This window comes from Cyprinus carpio, chromosome B11 (genome assembly GCF_018340385.1).
Source record: "Cyprinus carpio isolate SPL01 chromosome B11, ASM1834038v1, whole genome shotgun sequence".
Lineage (NCBI taxonomy): Eukaryota > Metazoa > Chordata > Actinopteri > Cypriniformes > Cyprinidae > Cyprinus > Cyprinus carpio.
In genome coordinates, this window is record NC_056607.1 from 10,208,294 (window position 1) to 10,226,809 (window position 18,516).

Consider the following 18,516-nt stretch of genomic DNA (forward strand, 5'->3'; position numbering starts at 1 on the left):
GGGTCGGAGGTTAATGACAGTCAGGCACTAAATGTTCAGCAGGTTCATGCTGGTTCGGGGTTAAAGACCAGACCAGTCTAATTCGGATTTGCAAGCGGGTCTTTGAGATTGTGCACATTTAAGATGTAAGGCCAGACTAATTTGATCACTGGAGCTGATCGGCCAGTCTAAGCCCACTGAACCTGCGGCGCGTGGCATGTCTGCCCCTGTGAATGTGTCTTAACTTGTTTAGCACATCAGTTAACATTGAAAGACCTCACTTAAGCCACTTTCAGACTAGCATTGTTCTTTCTCATAAACAGGGTTACTTAGGGTTAACAAGAACAACATGATGGCAAAGCTGAAATTTCACCAGTCTTTAGTGATTCTTCAGAGTGTTGAAAAAATTTAATTAATATTTATGTGGAAACTGTCATTCATTTTTTAGTATTCGTTGATAAATAGAAAGTTAAAAAAAAACAGCATTTATTTATAAAATATATATCTTTAGAAACACCTTCGCAATCATACAGTAGCTAGCACTGCTGACGCTTTCTTTCGAAAATATACAAATTTAGTTGTATAAATAGTTCTGTATTTGTTTGCAAATGATCTTTGATGTTTGTGAATGAGATTTTGTTTTGTTTTTTTGTGTTATGAACTGATAAGCGTTTCACCACAAATGCTATTTCTGCTTTAAGATTTGCATGTATGCAACCTTTTAGTCTGAGCGCTTTCTGTAGAACATTCCACAGTAATATATCATTAGTTTAGTGCGTATTGACGTGTTGTTTCCTGCAGCTGTAGGAGTACAGTCGACCGCTGTTGTGATTGAAGATAAGGAGAGGACGTGCGACTCGCTGCTCATGTGTATCGTCACTGTCTTGAGCCACGGTCTGAGAAGCGGCGGTGGGGTTGGAGATGTTTTGCGGAAACCGTCTAAAGAGGTACCACATAAGGGCCTCAATATGAATTTGAGTCTTTTTATTCGGCCTATGGCAGATGGGTGTTCAGAACAACTGTTTGGAAACAATCACTATTTTTCCAATTCCACTTGTGCAGGAAAGGGTTATTATATTATTATATATATATATATATAAATATATATATATATATATATATATATATATATATATATATATATATATATATATATAAAAACTAATGCTGTCAAATGATTAATTTGCAATTAATCGCATCCAAAATAAAAGTATTTGTTTTACATAATATATGTGTGTGGTGTGCTGTCTATATTTATCATGTATTTATAAATACAATTGTCATATTCAAACCTAGGTCCCACATATATATATATATATATATATATAATATATATATATATATATATATATATATATATATATATATTTAAGAAATATATGCTGTTTATATATTAATATCATGTATTTATAAATACAAATGCATGTGTGTGTGTGTATATATATATATATATATATATATATATATATATATATATTTAAGAAATATATGCTGTTTATATATTAATATATATTTATATATAACATAAAATATAAGAATATACATGTATATACATGAAAATATTTTTAAAAAATATATACTGTATGTGTGTATAATAAAGACAGTACACATACGTATAGTATGTAAGCAAAAACTTTTATTTTGGATGCGATTAATCGCGATTAATCATTTGACAGCACACACAAAAAAAAATTGTTACTTGCAGTAAAATCTATAAAAATACAAAGTAATTATTAAAAACATACATGTAATTTATTTCAGCTTTCAAAGGAACATTTCTTATTTTCATTTAACTTTAATGTAAAAAATGCAGCAAATTTGCTAAAACTTTAAAATGAAAATGGAAAATATAAAATAAATGCTAATTCAAACTGGTATCTCACTGATACTAAAATAACACTGTTGAATAATTACAACTTGTCCTTACAATAATTGAATAATTGTTCTTACAAATGCTGTTATGATCACTGATTGGTGCATTTTGAATAATCAATCAAACACTTTTTTCACTCTTTTAGTGCTTAAATTTTGGTAAATCGGGCCTTAAAAATTGTAGTTCTCAAACAGTCTGTTTGGTTGCTCAGAGATTTAGGTAGAAAACTGGGTTATTGAGTCTTCACTCAGAAAGCTTGAGGACCTCTGGTCTGTTGTTGGATGTTGATTGGGAGATTGAATTGGAAACAGCACTGATATTATAATCTACTGCATCTCTTTTCTCCGCAGGAGCCTCTATTTGCAGCCCGTGTGATCTACGACCTCCTCTTCTTCTTTATGGTCATCATCATCGTCCTCAACCTCATTTTTGGAGTCATCATTGATACCTTTGCTGACCTCAGAAGTGAAAAGCAGAAGAAAGAGGAGGTTCTGAAAACGACTTGCTTTATTTGTGGTGAGTGTCTACTGTACATGCCCACAACGGCATTCCAGTGGCTTTGCATTCCAGTCAAAACACAAAAGAAAATGCAAACGAAAGTGATCTTGCGCCACATCTCCTGACATACAGCTGCAATTTTTGTTTATTAAAATAAAACATTTTATCATGGCTAATTAGAACCTGAAACCTCATACTCGAACTGAAAACGTTACCACCAGAAAGACAAATCAAGCTTAATGCTTCACTGCAGATCGAAAATAATAGCACAGTTGTTGTTTAAATGATTGTTGGACATTTCTTGTCTTTGGACATTATTGTTTATATTTCAGTTTTGGCTTTGAAATGTACTGTAAGTAATACATCACATAAGTCACATATCCTTCAAGTGTCTTCGAGTTATCTTCAGTGAGTCACAGGCGTATTCATTTCATATACCTATGTCCCATAAATTTCATAGGCCCACGAAACTGTTTTGCTCCAGAATAAACATTAGGACGCCCCCTCTTCACCAGAAGTCTTAGTCATAACTCACTGAGGAGGAGGTGGAGTGTCTTCCTGTTGCCACTTGCCGTGTTTGACCATGTTAGTGTGAGATCAGCCATAAATGATCATGAATCTCACAGTGCACACACTTACTTAGTGTATTTATAAATACTGTTTTTGACTCATGTCTTTTGATATGCACTGATATTGAAACTGCATTTTATTGGGATTCAGTTGATGATTTCACAATCCATGACTAACATTTGAAAGTCTAGCGTGCAACAGAATGTAATCTGAGATGAACAGTACAAACGTGCGACTGGAGAGGAAATTACTTGTTGTAGTCAAGTGACAATTTCCCAATGTGTTCGCTTGCCAATCGCGCATCAGAATAAGGCTATTTGTTTGTGACTATCACAAGATTCATAACCTCAGTTTGCTCATAACACGCACCATTCATGGTTGTATACAAACAGTTTCCCTGTGGTTCTACTTCCTCTTTCAAGATAGTACAGTTTTCTTTGAAACAAAACCATTTTTAAGAGAAAGAAGTTTGGTTATGCATCATGTCAAAATTCTTAAAAGATTGTTTTCCCTCTCACTGAATAAACTGCATAGAGCTAAATAAGTTTCTGACCTAAACAAATCCTTCTTTTTGGACAACTGACCATTTGGCTGCTTTGTCACTTGTCAAGATTACACTCGATCTTGATCTCCTTAACTTACCTTAACCCTTAACAACAAGGTTTATGTGGCAAGGCCCATTTACAACAACTGATTCAAACTCATTTCGTTGTAACTGTGTTTCTGCTCTACAGGTTTGGAGAGGGACAAGTTTGACAACAAAACAGTGACGTTTGAGGAGCACATTAAGGTGGAGCACAACATGTGGCATTATCTCTTCTTCATCGTGCTGGTGAAAGTGAAAGACTCCACGGAGTTCACAGGGCCAGAGAGCTATGTGGCCGAAATGATCCGGGTAATGTACTTAATAGGTTTGCTAAGATAAAATGATCATATTTTTAGCCACAACAGCTGAGTTTTTATTTAATTTTAAACTAAATGTAACATCTTGGGTGGATATGGTATCTCGAAGAATTTCATCTTTGAACATTTTTTTGTACCATTTCTAAGAAAAGTTGAAACGGGATGCACAACAAATTACTATGCATAAATCACACAATGGAATTTGTAGCATCCATATCTAACCCTTCATTCAGTTTAAAGAACTATTCTTGGGTTCATTACTAGTTAAACTCATTTGACAGCATTTGTGAAATAGTTTTGATTACTGCAAAATTTAATTACGACTTGTCCCTTCTTTTGTTAAAAAATGCAACAAGATTACCGGTACGATTAAAGTGAATCTATAATCCAAATAAATAAATAAAAACAAAAAAACATGAACAAGATATTTTACATTTTACCATTTTGTTGCCATGACAGTGTAATACCTAAATATTAAATGACCATTTTTTGAAAGAGATGAATACTTGTCTTTAGCAAGGAAGCATTAAATTGATCAATTGACATCAATGAATCAAAAAAAAGAAAAACATAGTGTGGTTTCCAAAAAAAAAAAAAAAAGATTGGAGTAATGATGCTGAAAATTCTACTTTGCATCAAAGGATTAAATTACAGTTTAAAATATATTACAATTAGAAAATTTCACTGTATTTTGATCACATAAATGCCTTGGTGAGCATAAGAAACTTCTTTCAAAAACATTTTAAAAATCCAAACTTTTGAACAGTAGAGTAAGTGCTTTTATAAATTTCACATTTTTGTGAAATCCTTAGAAAAAGAACTCCATTCAGTACATTTGTAAGTGCCTCATTGTAAAATAAAACTAGACAGCTGTCGCCTTTCAAGAAACTGAGGTCACCCTGAGGTCATTTAAGCCTTAGGCTCAAAGTCACATGATGAGAGGGAACCAGCCAATAGCATGGCGCAGTTTTGGATCAGTGGATGTGTTTGTTTAGTGCTGAGGATTTTTGTGAACTCTGACAGTTGATAACGCTGTGATAACTTGACACTGAGTGTCATCTTGTACACACAGAGAGGAAAATAAAGAGTTCCGATCAAACAGCACATCGATAAGGTGTTCGTGTGTGGGTTTCTTTCCCCCTCTACACAGCATGTTTTATATTAGATTTCCAAAGAATGATGTATTTATGAGGACTAAACCATGCCATGATGGGGCATGACTTCTCCTCAGAAACATTTTTAGATCTTTCTATGTTTATTCGAGCCCACAAACCCTGGGGCAGAAATGAACCGACTTGACCCTGGACGTTCAGCTTGCTGTGGGGAATGTGGCCTACTTTAAGCTTTACCTTTGGGAAAGTGAAGTACTTAAGAAATTTTCCACCAGATTCCTCGCAGTAAATCCCCTTAAATGACCCCAAACCTTCTACTTTGACTTATACAATCATAACTTTGTGACCTCCAGTCTCTCAGGGACGCCAGAGCTTCTGTTTGCCTTCAGCCTGGAGTCTTAAGATGTTCTGAAAATGGCTCGGAATGTGTTAATCCTTGAGAAAAAGCTGTGACAGCGCACACGGCTCACTTCAGTTGGTTGACCAGAGAAGCAGGAGTTCCCCTCATGATTGCTATATGTGTATGCCTTTGTATTCATGTGTTTCTTTGAAAAATGATCCCTTAGTTAAATCACTGTGGGCTTTTTCATCAGAAAAACTCTTTTAACAACTGTAGCAAATCACTGGGTGAATGCACGTCTGTTGCTAAACGGGATATTGAAAGTAAAAAAAATGCCTTTCAAAATGAGGGCACTTATGTTGTTCATTTAAACATCCTGTTTTATCTCTATTGCCTTTTTATAGGTCATCATATGCTTTGCTTAATGCAATGGCGTGGAACTCTAATAGCGTTTTATGTGACTTTTGAGTAATTTTAGGGAAAGAGAAGTGCTCAGGAAAGCCCCTTCTGCACAAGTGGTTGTTCTCTTGACGCAGATGGTGCAGCGGTGGGTTTCTGACACAGTTTCTGATCCGGGTGGTGTCTTTTGGCCCAGTTCCCAACTTCAATGGCGCATTTCGAGGGTTTGCCATGCGGTCTTGAGAAGGAATCACCTGACTTGGGATTAGTTGCCCTTTAAGGTCTCCTAAAAAATAAAATGCGATTGCGATTAATCGCAATTAATCGTTTGGCAGCACTAAAAATAGTTATGAGTAGTAGCTTAGTGGGGGTGACATTGAATGAGGCCTATGGTTCATTTGTAGTCAGTTTTTTACTTCTGGACTACAAAATGTTCAAAATGCACCACTTTGTCTTAAATTTCTGCTTTTAATGTGCTTAAAACAAATATATGCACCTAAATTGCTTCAAGACCAAAGAGGAAAGACCTTTACTGTGTGATCGTCTACTTTCATTCAGGTAATTGAGGTTAGATCAAGCGCTGTGTCTGTAGGTAGAACCCCGACATGAACCTGCCCTTTTCCCTGCAGCTTTTTTCCCCCTGTAAATATTATTCACAGCTTTGTGATGACGTCTGTTGTAATTGTCGCACTTTGAAGCGGTGCGTGAACGCTCGGGTCCCGTTTAGGGCAGATGCTGTTGTTTCTGCTCAGACCACAGAGCATCCTGTCTAAGTGTGTGGGCTCTTGCGGTATTAGTAATGAAATTCATACTTCCCTCATTTCCATTGAAGCAGCAGATACAGTTGAAATTGATGTGGCTAGAGCGCTCACACATTTACTGGCAATGCTGTCAAGTGTAAACAAAGCTTAGGAAATAGAGGTTTGAGAGGGGGCAGGCTCGGACGCACGAACGTGCACAAACACACCCAAATAAGCGTCAAACAAAAACAGCACTGCAAAAAAAATAAAAACAACCAAAAAGATGCTTATGTTACATTTGCCCCTTTTTCCGTCATACCGGATAAAGTGAACGAGCACTGTTATAGTTTCTTCATTAGAGAGACAGTACTTTGAAAAAATTTTATTCTATGATAATTTGCTGTACTCACCCTCACGTCATTTCAAACCTGTATCATTTCTTTCTTCTTTGGAACATGAAAGAGGATATTTCAAGATGGTTTTTTTTCTTCCAAATGGAAGTCAATAGTTACAAAAATGTTTGGTTATTAACACTCTTTACAATATCTTTGTGACGATATATACTATCCCTTTAATGTTTTCAGTTTTTTTTTTTTTTTTTTTTTTTACATAGAAATAGTTGTAGTTCTCGTTTCTGTAGAAGTAAAACCAGAGGAAGTAAGTATTCAGTGTAGGTTGTGATGCAGACATTTCGCTATATCCTCTTGATTTATATCCAGCAGCGAAGACAGTGGTTTTTATTTCATTTTTAAATTTGTTGGTTATTTGGAGAAATGGGATAATTAAAAATAGTTTTAGGATTTGCTAAATGTCCGCTTTGGTATTTATAAACAATGGTTTTACTTCAGCAAACAACAAAAATAGCTATGAAAATTTCCCCTTTTTTTTAATTCATATGATTATCAGAGGCAGTGATTTTTCATTTAAAGTTTTTTTTTTTTATATTTGCTAAGAGTTTGTTTAAACTACGGAATCAGATTTAACTATTATTTTAAGAAAAAAAAGCTTATCCAACATCTGGTTGTGAATATTGTTTAAATATACATTTCTGAATATAAATTTTTTAAGGTATACGTGTTGTTTTATATTATTTACATTTTTATTTGTTCATATGATGTATTTGCTTCATGAAACATTTTATTTGAATTTATTTAATATATAAATTCTAATAAAATAAGAACACTGTATTCAGGATTTGTGTTTTCTAAATTTTAATATATATATATATATATATATATATATATTTATATATGTGTAATAACTGTATTGAGTAGTTATCTGTTTAGAACACATAACAAAATTATAATAAAGTATTATTTTTTTGTATTTTATAAATGTGTTATTCACACCTTGTTATTTATTTTTTGTATTTTCTCTAGGTGCGCTAGGTTTCTCTGGTTAAATAAAGCTATATTTAGGAGTGTAAAAGTAAAATATGAGTTTGTAGGGCATCGGTCTATGTAATTTACCCACTGTGTGGTAGTCTGAACAGTGTGGGTACCATTTGACAAATTTCAAAAGCAGACTCAGTCAGGTTGAAACAGGTCTGATTAGAGTTTATGGTTTGTGCCTGTGTGATGACGATGACGAAACCGGCTGACAGCTGGGCTCCATGCACAGACGACATTGTTTGTGGGCGGGAGGTAAACACAAACCTCAACATCTGTGGCAGCAGGAAGTGAATGCACACGCACTCCTCTCTTGTTCTCAGAATGAGTGAGAGCATTACCTGTGATTTTCCCCTGCGTCTGTCTGAAGTGTGTGCGCACGGCCCATCTGAGATTTCAGAGACAAGGGGACTTCTCTGCACCTGCAGCCTGAAGTCCTCTGTCTCTCTCTTTCTGTCACACACACATGCCTATAAGCGGGTAACTGACATAATTACATATGCATGAGCCGTTCTTCCCCATCATTTAAGGATAACGTTCATATAAATGTATAAGGGAAAGTTTATTTTTAGATGCTATGACTTGTCAACATTTCCTGTGGAAGCTGTGTTCTGCCTCGGTAAAAATAAAATGCAATTGTGACTATTTCTCACAGTTGTAATTTTATATCTCGGTGTAATTGAATTTTTTTCAAATGTGTCCTGCTTTCTTTTAGTGGGGATTGACAAATATAAGTGAGCTGTTTATTGGTTGAATTCCCTGCTCTGTTACTTTCAAAAATTTTGCATTTGCATTGCATTGTGGTCATTTTATGGCTAAGCCAACAATGTTATTTTGAGGCGGGACTATCTGTTTCATTGACCAGTAGCAGAGAAGGGGAGTGTTCAGGACACCTGCTTGAAAACAGTCATTATTTTGCAGTTATCTTTGATGAATGCAGAAATTAAGTTTTCATGTCAGAAAACAGTGTTTTCCTTCAACCAACAACAAAACTGCCTAATTTTTATTTTTATTTTTTACATTTATATCCAGTGTCAGAGTTGAATTTCTTTTCTTTTCTTTTCTTTTCTTTTCTTTTCTTTTCTTTTCTTTTTTCATGCAGTACTCTCTTCGATATATTTTCTTTTCTTTTCTTTTCTTTCTTTTCTTTTCTTCTTGTGAAATAGCAATTACCAAAAAGTTTGCTTTAACTTTGCTATGTCTTTATAATCAGAACAAAAAACAACAGATTTTTTTTTTTTTTTTGGTTTTGTATTACCTTTCTTCTAAAGTATTTTTTCTGCAAAGTTTCATTAAATAATTTAGTTAAATATTTCACCAATGGCAAACAAGGAGGGCATTTGGAAAAACCTGTTTGAAAACAGTCAATCCGCATTGACGGATGTACTTTTTACATTAAAAAAAAGTGGAAAAAGTCCTGCGGTTTGTTAAAACATCTCAAATATCCCATGCAATCTTTCCAGGAATATGAAAACACACAAAAACTTCATGCATAGTAGTTATAAATAGAAAGAATGTTGTTTAAAATAGCTATGTGTTGTGTAGCATGTCACAGCAAAGCTGTCATGATAACTGCCAGAGGAACTTCCTTATAGGATATGAAGAAAATATGCAAATATTTTCACAGCATTGACAAACCTCTGTAGTCGGGCCTTGTCTGTCTGCAAGCCGAGTTTGTGTGTGTGTGTGTCTGTGTTTATGTGCAAGTACTCCAGCAGTGGGGAAAATAGGAAGTGTCTGAGCAGAGAATGGCGTGTTCTTTGGCCTGCGTTCTTTAACGTGGCTATCACTTTTTCCCTGCTTCTGTTAGATTCCCTCTTGTCCTTATTAGGATCTGCGTCTGACCTCTCCCACCAGTCACAAGTCAGACATTCCGCAATCGTGTTTGGCTCAGGCTGGATCTCGAAGACTCCCACTGCTGTCTCTCATTGTTTGTTGTACTATAAACTATTCTGAGATATTGCAACAAAAGAGCATGGCTGTTTCATTAACAACTTTTTGTACTAGAGCAGAAAATCACTGAAAAGTCATATGTAAACTTTGCTCTTTTTTGCCTGTGTAAAATACTACACAGTGTTGCCAAGTCTGCATCTTGCCACGGAATTGGGCTTTACACTGTTGCAGCAGGTTTTCTTTTTTTTTCTTTTTTTTTTAATCGGTGAGTGTTTTTTTTTTTGTGATGCTCAAAATTAGGTGAGGTGATTATTATGATTTAGATTAAAAATTGGTTTTAGCTCTTGAGGTGTTTTAATGTTTTTGTTTTTTTGTTTTTTTGGTGTTTTGCTTGATTGGTTTAGTATCTCATTGAGGAATGACGGTAGATTCCCCCTTGTTAAATAATTGTATGCTAGTTAGGGAGAAACATAGTGCTCAATGTTTGCTAGCTCCGATCTGAGGGTAAGGATGTCCACATGCTCATGTGACTTTGATACTGCATTTCCTTTGCTGCAATTATATTACACATATGGAATTTTGTCTGACGTAACGACAGATATTCTTATGAACAGAGAGACAATGAAGGAATGGAAGGTGGAGGAGGACATGACTTCAAGTCTGATTTCTAGAATGGTTTGTGCAATGTGCATGGTGGGAAATCTAGTGGAGGAAGTTTGGAAAGTGTTTTGGAAGGGGGAGAAAAATGAGAAACTGTGAGTAATTAATGAATAAATCATACAGCAGACACTGAAAAAATGCATCGTTTGACAGGTCAGCAATTCATGTGAAGTGACCCAAATAAGTCAGACTTAATGTATGAATTAAGTTGTATTCAGTAACAAAATATCAAACATACATGACCCTGGGCCACAAAACCAGTCATAAGGGATTTGTACATTATCTGAAAGCCGAATAAATAAGCTTGTTAGGATAGGACGATATTTGGCTGAGATACAACGATTTGAAAATCTGGAATTTGAGGCTGCAAAAAAATCGAACTTGAGAAAATCGCCTTTAAAGTTGTCCAAATGAATTCTTAGCCATGCATTTATCAGAAATTAAGTTTTGAAATATTTACAGTAGGAAATGTACAAAATATCTTCATGGAACATGATCTTTACTTAATATCCTAACGATTTTTGGCATAAAAGAAAAATCAGAAAAGTCAGCATCCCTCAAATTCACACAGGTGTCCTAACATTATAAATAAATAAATTAATCATAAAAACAGTAAAATTGTGAAATATTATTGTGGTTTAAAATAACTGTTAAAATTCAATTTATTTATGTTATGCAAAACTTCATTTTCAGCATCATTACTCCAGTCTTCAGTGTCACATGATCCTTCAGAAATCATACTTATATGCTGATTTGATTCTCATTATAAATGTTAAAAACAGTTGTGCTGCTTAATATTTTGCAGAAACTGATTTATTCAAAAGAACAGAATTTATTATAAATAGATTTTTTTTGCAACATTATAAAAGTCTTTACTTTCACTTTTGATCTTAATAACGCATGCTTGCTGCACAATCTTTAGCCAATTTTTTAAGCAATATGTAAGTGACTTTGAGTTTTGTGTCATTTGTAACTATTGAATGTATACTATTAATATGCTACACTTTATATATAATAAGAATGTGTTACCAAGAACACTAATGTGTACTATTCCAACAGGAACACAACTTGGACTGGTTTCCACGCATGCGGGCCATGTCGCTGGTTAGCAGCGATGCCGAGGGCGAACAGAACGAGATCAGGAATCTTCAGGAGAAACTTGAATCCACCATGAAGCTCGTCTCGAACCTGTCAGGCCAACTGACTGAACTGAAAGAGCAGGTGCGTGCCGATGCTTTTGGCCTGATGTCAGAACATTATGTCCATGATGCTGACATGTTAGGCCAGTTCTTCACGCTCCGATGAGGATGAGGTGTAGTCTTGACCCGTTAATAGACAGCACAGACTGGAATTGGAGTTGGGTGTGAATGAAACTAGGCCTTCAAGGTCAGTCAGTACGAGTCCACAACCTCTACAAGGTTCAATTAGACCAAAGGTCAATGAGTCATTTCTGTCTCTTTCTCTTTCTGCCTTCAGCTTGTGGTATTTAAAATGATCTTTCACCTGCGTCACGAGGCCAAGTGTTGTTTCACTTTTATTCAGCCTCATTGTCGTCCAGATGAAGTTCTGCGAACTCAAGCTTGTTTGTTTCCACAGATAAACAATGTAGCACACGCAGATGAATATGATAAAGTGGGTCATCGACTTAGACGCTCATATTTTGATTTGGTGGAAATATGCGTAATGGGGTTTGCTGTCATGTCGTTGATTTCTTGTAAATAGTGTCGAATAAACACCAACTTGAGGTGTGCAGCCACATACAATGGGAAGTGTCTACAGGGAAGTTGATGGTGTTTTTTTTTTTTTTTTTGTGTTGTTTTTTTTTGTAATCCATTTTTTTTTTTTTTTTCTTTGTTTGGCTAAAAGAAGACAAAGCAAGTAAAAACCAACAAACTTTCACTATTATCCTGCGTCAGTGTGGTGGTTACACGTGTCAGTACCAGTTTTGCTTCTCCCTTTTTTTAAACTTGGAAGAGAGAATGATACGCAAATATTTGAAAATGGATGATTTGTTTTCCCATTTGTTGATATTTGATGATAATCTTGGGCTGTGTTTTAAGTCTGTGATCTTGTTAAAATATTATAACAGGTTTGTTTGTCTTTTTTTTTTTTCTTTCATTCTGTCTGTGATTTATTTTGGGTGGGGTGAGTGTAAGATAAGAATTAGTTATAAAAAATCAAGTAACTGCAATAGACAAAATTACAAAAAGACTTTCAGGCACCAGAAGCACCATTTATATGAGAATTGTTTAAAAATGATAAGACCCAAATACATCCATAGGAAATCTCTACTATAATAGTCTTAGAAAATTAATATGCTCATGATTTAAAAAAGAAGAAATTGATGTATTGTATTCCAAAACCTTTTAATCTGCACACATATGCTTAAATGCTTAGCATAATTTACATAAAAATGATAAAATATATATTTTGCCTATGTATAAAAGGACAGTTAATGTAATATCTATCTATCTCTCTATATATCTATCTATACAAACTTAGTTTTAATTGTCAATTTTCAAGATTATTATTTCATCCTGTGATCTGTTTCACTCAAAGCACTAGTGTAATCTTGTGACGTCCCTCCCAGAGTTCCCTAGTGTGACCCATTTCAGATCATCATTTAATTTTCATCAAATAATTTTAGATTTCTTTTATGAATGGGTGTTTTTGGACTGAGCTTAAATCTAGGCATTTTAGCTCTAAAGCATTGTGTCTCAGATGTTTATTATTATTTTGCTTGGATTACAGATCAAGATGAGAAAAAATGCAGTTGACGGCTCCTTAAATGGAGGAGCGAGCAGTGCCACTTACATTTAAATGGCTGTGTGGTTGTTTAGTTGTATGAGGTACTTCCTGTGGACATCAACTTTAATATACACATGCGTGAGTGTTTTTTGGCCCGCTTTTGCAGCTGTTGAGTCAGAGTAGGGGATTTCGGTACAGACGGTCTGTATTTCTGTGGAACTGTGTACGTGAGCATGAGTGTGTGTTAATGTATGTTAGTGTAGTTCAGTTACACAACACTGCATGACATTGCTCCAATTGCTCCATTTTATTTTCCCAGAAGCTTTTTATAAGGCAGCACACACACCTACAATAATGTGTTATGAGGTCATAACCAAGGCAACATGAACGGACACACACAATGCATCACTGCATGACATGTCTGATCTGTGGGAGAGACAAACAGGAGATGAGGAAGATTTAAAATGGACTAAAACTTCAGATATATGTGTGTTTTTTGTATAAGGAAGCAGAGTTACTTTTACATATTTAACTTTTACATATATTTTTACTTATTTAGATTTACTATACAAATGTGTGTCTGTCTATATCTATATCTATATCTATATATATATATATATATATATATATATATATATATATATATATATGTGTGTGTGTGTGTGTGTGTGTGGGTGTGTGTGTGTGTGTTTGTATATATCTATACACTCACTCTGAAAAAAGAGCATATGGTATCACACACACACACACACACACACACTTTTTTTGGAATCCAATGTAAATGCATGTCCCAGTCACATTGTCTTGGTTAAATAAACATTACTTACACTATCAGAAAAAAAAAATATTTAATATTTTTACATTAACCATGTAATCAATATTCTGTTTATTAAAGCCAAGTATGAATCTCATCAAGTTAGTGTTTTTAAGCATTTTACATTCATTCCAAAATAATAACTTGAGGCAATAACAATTGAAACAATATATATTATTTGTTAACTTCTGTTCAGCTATTCTTTTTAATAGTTAACTTTTAACTATTGTTACATTTTTCAGATCATAAGTCATCAAAGTTCGGTAAATATTGGTCACAGATGTGGAGATTTGCCAAGCTGATTACTCACTAAAAACTCCCACAGATCATGCTTTCATGCCATTTTAAGTCTTATTTTGAAGTTACAAAGTGTTTCTATCTAAAGTGTGTGAGATGTTTACTTGCTATTTTAAATTACTCTTCCTATTAAGGCCATTATATTGTTCATTTAGACTGATTCACCAACACGGAAGGCGCAAGAACACAAAAGGCGGGATTTATCACATTGACCAATCACAGCTGATCATATCCAGTCATATCGCGTTGGAGGCATTGCCTCCTCTCACGTGACTTTCCCCCATTCATTCTCAATTACCCCCCACATTTAAGGGGGTCTGTTAAAACTCAGTGGGCTCAGGGGAGGTGAGAGAGATTTACTTTACCTGCTGGTGTCACTGTTGGACAAAGTTGTTTTAGAAAAACGAGTTATTTACACACTTTTTAATGTTGTATTGTAATAGTGGTGTTGTTTTATTTTTGTACAACAATTTTTTTTCTCATCCAATATTTTAAAGAGACACTGCCTCCCTTACATAGTATTATTATATAAGAATATATAATTGTAAATATCACATAAATATCTACATTTATATATATATATATATAAAAAAATCACATAAACAGATATGCATGCCTGGTGTGTAGGAGAGGCAAATAGGAGACAAGAAATATTTATTTAAAATAAATAAATAAATAAAGCTTCTTGTTGTGTTTGTTTTGACAGATGACAGAGCAGAGGAAACAGAAACAGAGGATCGGGCTATTGGGACACCCCCAACACATGAACATGAACCCCCAGCAGCCTGCCTGAACCCCTGTTCCACCGGCCAAGTGTCCTACAGCTGTCTCCTGCAGCCTTTCCGTGTGCGTGTGTATGAGCGTGTGCGTGTCAAGACATCACAGACACATCATCACCACAGCCTGCTGTGTACACCCAAAATAAATGGCTGTAGGCCACCAGGAAAGTATTGAAGACTTTCGCCCCGTTCCTCACATCCATTTGAGTGCCAAATGTTTCTGCGTGTTAAGAGGAAATGAATTTGCATCACTCGCCTTCCACAGAGTGACAACGAGCTATACTAGACACTGCACGACTTACAAACATGTGCTGCAGCCTGTAGATGCTGCTTGGACACACATTCTTTTGTATTCACCCATGGCAGGCAGTATTTGATGTCTTATTTTTGTATTTTGTGCAATATTAATACTTTAATATGCAACATCTGTATATTATGTCTTAAAGGGACGGTGCAGTAATTTTTTTTTCTTTTGTTCTTTTGCTTCGGTTATAATGAAATACATTAGAGACCAGGTATTGTAGGAATACTGTTTGCAAAGTGAAGTTTGACATCAGATGTGATATGTATATGGGGAAAAAATGCCTTTCTCGTATTTAAGTTCATTTATTTATATCAACAATATAAAAAATAAAAAAACGCTTAAAGGAGATTATGCTTATGCTGCCAATTTAGAGTTCTTTAATTCTCATAAATAGTATCAGGTTCTGTTTGGTATTTAGGAGCTCCATATTATGGTTTATGGCTTTTTGTTTGTGCTGTCATATTTATGACCTTAGAAGTCATATACAGAGTAATAATAGATGAACTGTTTAGGCAGTTAAGATTTTTTTGTCTTAAAATTAATGCACTAAAATAATTGAACTTGTATCCTTGTCATTATAGAGTCATGTTTACTGTGCCTGTTGTATACTCCTGCTACTCAGAAGGTGAAGCGCAGGATGAATATTTGCTGACAAAAGCAATCTTTGTCACGTTTTCGTCTGTAGTCAGTCACATTTTCGATACGGTTTCATCTTTTAGCTGAGCAAAACAAGTCAGTTTCTTAATACTATCAGTTTTTTTCTTTCTTTATTTAATTTTTCTTGTAATACATGTATATATGTCTGCAGGTCTTTGCTTTTATATAGAGAGATATGGTTTCATAGCATCCTAATAATTAACAGTACTGTTACTGAGAAATAAGCCTACTACTGATTTAATAGGTAAATATATATATATATACACAAATATATATAATTCTATGAGACTGTAAATTACTTTAGTGATATTTAATAAAATATGTAATTCTTGTTCAAAGGACCAGAACTGAAATGTAGTTTTTGTGTGTCTCTTTTTGTGGTTTAAATGGATGTCTTTTGACAGTGAAAAAGGGGACATCAGCATGAAATATCCATAATTCTGCTTCTTGTTTTGCAATATTTATTTTATTTTGTTCATTAGCTGGTATCCTGCATAATAGTAAGTACCCACAAACAATGTGTTAATTTTAGTGGTACGAAAACATATGTGTGTTTATATGTGTAGACTGATGACTGCATAATTTTTTACAGCTTTCTCATGACTTGACATTGTATTCACCCGATCAATGCAAAGGAAGTTGAGCTTATTAAGAATTCAAGCTTAATAAGAGTCGGCAACCCATGCTTCTCTAAGGAAATGCACTTTCTGTGACCTTTCATGTCGATCTGCAAAAAAGCTGTTTTCCACGCACTGGTGAAGCCTGTATTTATGTGCTTGTGAGTCGTAGACAGAGCAGCTTTGTATAGTAACAGAGGTCAGACTGGGGAGTCCCAAATCGATTTCAAGGTAAAACACTGTGGTATAACTTCGCTGTTGTCTGTAAAAAAGATCAGAAGTGTGACTGAAGTGTCAGACGCACCTTTAATGCATAATTATTGATACTTGGCAACGTCGTCAGAAGATTTGCTCTAAAATCCCCCTGTGTAAAGTACAACATCAGACTGAAACCTTCCAGAAGTTAAATGACATTTGTGAAATAAAATAAACCGTTGCAAAGGCAGAAGGAGGAAAATATGACTGGGAACCATTGGTTTAGTAAGAAATATGAAATTCTTGAAGTTTAATATGTCCAAGGTGGGTCTGTGAGTGCCACTTTCTCTCTGTGCTTTAAGTAAGCTTATTATAAAGTTAATATTAGAGCTGTTTCAATAGTGAGCCTCAGGACATTGTGCACGCTTCTCATTTAACTGGGGAAGGTATGAGCACAATAATCTATTAGTCATTTCTGCACTTAAAGAGAGTGAGAGTACTTTGCGAGTGGTACTGTATGTTTGTAACATTTTGTTTAAATGTTCTAACCAGGCTCATTTATAAAGAACAATTAAAGATGCAATTAGACCCAAATTCTGGGTATGATTATTGCTCTGTGTCAAACTGTCCCTAATTGGATACAACTGAATGAATAAAATACAATTCACTAAAAATCACATTTTGGAGAAAAAAAAAAAAAGTATGAACATGATTTTTTAAAAGCTGCATTTAACAAACTTTTAAACATTTGTTTTCAACAAAATTCAAACATTAAAAAAAAAAAAAAGTATGAACATGAATATATATATATTTCTATATATATATATATATATATATATATATTTGTCTTGCCTTCTTGCTCCTTAGTATGAGGGTTAATGAGAAAGAGCATTTACTGTACATTCACACTGAGCAATCTGAACTTTATATGTGCTTCGAGCAAAAACAGTTTTAATACTGCTGTTTTTTTTTAACTGCTTGTATGTATAAAATGCAAATGATGAACATTTATGTAAAGTGTTCCTGAAATGCATTATCCCCTGATGACGTCTTTACAGCATTCCTTTTCTTAAAGCAATAATAACACACCTAAATTTAATATTAGGTTAACAGATTTGCAGTCAAATGAGGGGACTTTCCTAAAACGAAGAAAACTTCCCAGGAAAAAACACAGAAAACAGTGTGAAACTGAACTGGCATTGGGACAGCAGGCTGTTTAAGACTAAACCAACCAAACCAATCCTTTATCACGTGACCTATTAAAATTCTTGTTCCACTTATGTAATAAAAGTGACTAAAATATGGTCCAACTGTGAAATTAACCACTTAAAACATTTGTAGTTTATTGCATTAGATTTTCAGGGTCATAATGGGCCGTTCCATTATGTGTTTTTCTTCTCAGACTATGACTGTCAGTTCCAAGTACTATCTGCATATTAAGCAGAGGTTTATACAGTATTTCTCAGTATTCACACTAAAGTGTGACCACAGTAAGCCTAGATTACACCCAAAGCCTCAAGGACAATCACCAATCTGCTTTTGTCTTTCCTTTTCATGTGCAACCAAAATAGGCAATGCATTCTGTATTAAGTGACTGAGGGAGGTGTCTCATGCACTGGCTGGGTCCTCCGCCTGTGCTGAAGGATGCTTTGTCATCCTTTTGCTGCACTTAGCAAAAAAAAATAAAAAAAACTCCCACTTCTTTCCACCAGTTCTATTAGAATTTAAATTATTATCTATATTTTATGAG

The 18,516-nt window shown here is 34.7% G+C and overlaps 1 protein-coding gene across 13 annotated transcripts in view; it reads left to right on the forward strand.

Moving 5' to 3' along the window:
• itpr1b (inositol 1,4,5-trisphosphate receptor, type 1b) overlaps positions 1-16,648 on the forward strand; it is a 127,454-nt gene extending 110,806 nt beyond the window's left edge. For all 13 annotated transcript variants that reach the window (XM_042733861.1, XM_042733863.1, XM_042733867.1 and 10 more), the window contains 5 exons: positions 781-926; positions 2,203-2,368; positions 3,655-3,815; positions 11,415-11,576; positions 14,921-16,648. In XM_042733861.1, the coding sequence (XP_042589795.1) occupies positions 781-926; positions 2,203-2,368; positions 3,655-3,815; positions 11,415-11,576; positions 14,921-15,007 (722 nt within the window). In that variant the 3' untranslated portion in view covers positions 15,008-16,648. The remainder of the gene's footprint in view (positions 1-780; positions 927-2,202; positions 2,369-3,654; positions 3,816-11,414; positions 11,577-14,920) is intronic.
• Positions 16,649-18,516: the final 1,868 nt, after the last annotated feature.